Genomic DNA, 3618 nt, shown 5'->3' with positions numbered 1-3618 from the left:
GAAACTGAATAATGACCTCATATGCAGATTGAAATAAAGCACGGTTTGTAGTTCTAGAGAAGTTCTTCACATAGATTTGGTAATTTTCTTCCAGCTTCTTTAGTTCTTAATTCTTCAATAATTTCCCATCCTCAATCTTGGCTTTTTTATCTGTATTTAATTTAATATTTTATTTTTTGTGCTCTTCAGCGCATTGCATCTTCCTTTTTTATGTAAATGCAATTAATAACTTCTTTCTGTATTTAAGTGAGGTTTTAGCTCAACCTCAAGTAATATAGGACTCGGTAAAATTGGAACTCTGTTTTGAATTGATCTGATAAAATATTGATAGTAAACTAACTCATCACACTAGGAATTATGCTTAAGAACTGATAGTTTAATAATTTCAGGGCGAGAACAACATTAGCGCACCTGTCAACACAGCGGAAGAATTGTTGAACTTACCACTGAAACAACCGCCCCTAATCGAACTTTGAACCAATAGAAAACACAGTTAATCTTTCACCAATTAGATGCCCTAATTTATATGTGTTTTTCATGTAGAAAGGATTAGTCAGAGAAAATTCTTACGCTTTCAAGTTCTGTGTTTTCTCCTTAACATAAATAGGCAGAGCAATAGCGGTTAAGGAAGATAACCAACCACTCACCCCTTTTTTGCACATTAGTTTAGTGGAGTTAGTGGTCTAGTGGTAACTTCTCATAACCTCTCTCACTTATCTCTCCTAACCAGGTCGGGTTAGCTCACATGGAGTGACCCACGACCCATAATCCAACATCTCCCACTTTGCTCATAGTGGGATAGACCGATGTCTTTGACACACGATTCATACTGGGAAATAGTTGGTGCGACCTGCGAGCACAAAGAGCTGTAACATTCCAAAAACAATTAAATGTTGTGTTAAATCTCTATGTAGAAATCCAATCACATATGGAAAGGATTCACTACTAGCATGAGGATATTATTACTCGCAATACCCCATACATCATTCGCTATTGCAGTAGCTACTTATTCGATCTCTCATCCTCAAAAAAGTAAAACTTGAGTTCCCATATAACATTGTATCCACAATTACACCCAATACCCTCATGGTAAGTGTAATGGTCGATCTATGATTACAAGTTAAATTACAAAATTTTAGTCGTCTTCCCTTTCTACTCGAATCTTTTCATTTCAAATTAACTGCTTTCCTAGACATGCATTGCATTGCCGAATCACTCATGGCTATTAGTGGCATGCTAAAGTAGCAACACTGATTTGCACTTCAAGAGACAATAAAAGGCCAATGGATATCTCAATAAAAGTTACTCTAACTTCTTTAGGATCTCACACAATGAAGAAGCAGGGATTCGTTCTTCCATTATCCCATGGTCGATAGCACACGTGGTATGAAACATATGTTACGATGTTCTTACCTTATATTGGTGCGTGTGTCTTATTATTTTAATTATTCAACACCGTACAGATCTTGGTCTAGACACCTCCAAATGTCTAACCCAAGTTTCTCATTTCAATAATCCTCAAATCATCTTCTTAGAGAAACTTGCATCTGGCTTACAAAACAAGCCATAATCGAATAGTGAAATTTGTAAGTCTGATTAGTTGTCAAGACCGACCTCTACAAGTAAATATAACCTCGTATTATCCAAGGTTCTATAAGGTCTCATCTCTTCACGATTCTTAACGTAAGAGGCGATTGCTCGTGTGAGAAAGCCAATCTCGCAACTTGTTCAACAGACTTTATCAACAAAACACTCATCACATGCATACGAGATATAAACATAAATTCAAGAGTCAAATTTTGATGAGCATATTATAATACTAAAGTCGTTTTGATAATACATAAATATGCTCATATCCTTCGCAAACCTAGAGCCATAACATGTTTCTCAAACAGGTCTCTAGATATCGCCTTTTATAAAAGGATCAGCTATCATACTTCGTGTAGGAATGTATTGCAAATTTATCTCTCCACTTGCTACTATGTCTCTCACAAAGTTATACTTGATGTAAATGTATTTGGTCTTGATGTGATACTTAGGATCTTTTGTATATGCAATAGCCGGTTGAATATCACAATATAGAGTCATGGGGATCCTAAGAGTTCTTTGTAATATCCAAATGCTCAAAAAATCTCTTCAACTGAACAACTTCTTGTACTGCAGACGCACAAGCCATGAACTCAGATTCCATCGTTGAAAGGGTTGTACAGGTTTGTGTCTTACTTTTCCATGATATAGCACCACCATTAAGTAACAAGTCATAACCGGATGTTGATTTTCTATCATTATGGTCACCAGCCCAATCATCATCTGTATATCCTCTTAAGCATAAATCATTTCCACTATAACATAGTGAATAATCTGCAGTTCCTTCAGATATCTGAAAATTCTCTTCACAACTCTCCAATGATCTCTTCCAGGATTGGATTGATACCTACTAACTAGACCTACGTCATAACAAATGTTTGGGCGAGTACATAGCATAGCCATCAAGCTCCCGGCAGCACTTGAATATGGAACTCGAGACATGTCTTCCTTTTCATTTTCAGTCTTGGGACACATTTCAAGGCTTAAAGTTTCACCTCTCGCTATAGGAGTATCTATGGATTTGCAACTATTCAAGCGAAAATGCTCCAAAATTTTCTTTATATAAGTTTCTTGAGATAGACTCAATAACTTTTTGGAACGGTCTCTTTGGATTTTAACTCCAAGGATATAGTCTGACTCGCCCATATCTTTCATGTCAAATGACTTTGAAAGCCATGAATTGATAGTTTTCAAATACTCCAAATTGTTTCCGACCAATAAAATATCGTCCACATAAAGAGAAAGAATTACAAACATCCCACTAGACTTCTTCATATAAATGCAATGGTCTTCATTGATCATGGTGAAATCATATGAGAACACCTCCTTGTGAAATCTCAAATACCATTGCCTTGAAGATTGCTTCAGGCCATAAATAGATCTTTTCAATTTACAAACCTTTTTTTTAGCCTTTAACAATGAAGCCTATAGGTTGTTCCATGTAGATTTCTTCTTTTAGTTCTCCACTAAGAAAGCTATCTTCACGTCCATTTGATGTAATTCCAAATCCAAACGTGCAACAATAGCCAAAAGTAAGCGAATTGTGGTAAACTTCACAACTGGTAAAAATATTTCCTCATAATATATTCCGACTTCTTGAGAAAAGCCTTTTACCACCAATCGTGCCTTGTATCTTTCTATTGACCCATCCGCTTTGCGTTTAACTTTGAGAACCCATTTGTTCCCAATGGCTCTACGTCCAAGCGGAAGTTCAACTAGATCCCAGACTTTGTTGGTTTTCATGGACTCTAATTCTTCTTTCATTGCTTTCATCCACTCATCTTTTCTAGGGCTCGATAAAGCCTCAGTCACAGACTTTGGCCCATCCATTTCTGTGGAGATACCAAGAAAACATAATCTTCAATTTCATAAGTATGTTTGGGTATATTTTTCCTGGAACTCTTTCGTAGTTGAAATTCAGGTTCGTCAGAAGGATTTTTGGATTGAGAGTTCCCACTCCCACTCGGATCAAGAATAATATTTTGATCAATTTGATTATCATGTGTCACAAGACACTTGCTGACTATTTGA

The 3618-nt window shown here is 36.3% G+C and overlaps 1 protein-coding gene across 1 annotated transcript; it reads right to left on the bottom strand.

The window, feature by feature from the left end:
- Positions 1-3042: 3042 nt before the first annotated feature.
- On the bottom strand, positions 3043-3417 carry LOC142181017 (putative mitochondrial protein AtMg00820). The gene has a single exon (XM_075253127.1). The coding sequence runs from the start codon at positions 3415-3417 to the stop codon at positions 3043-3045; it is 375 nt and encodes a 124-aa protein (XP_075109228.1).
- Positions 3418-3618: the final 201 nt, after the last annotated feature.

This window comes from Nicotiana tabacum, chromosome 5 (assembly GCF_000715075.1).
Source record: "Nicotiana tabacum cultivar K326 chromosome 5, ASM71507v2, whole genome shotgun sequence".
NCBI lineage: Eukaryota > Viridiplantae > Streptophyta > Magnoliopsida > Solanales > Solanaceae > Nicotiana > Nicotiana tabacum.
Note: the sequence above shows the minus strand (reverse complement) of the source record. Positions and strands in the feature narration are given on the sequence as shown.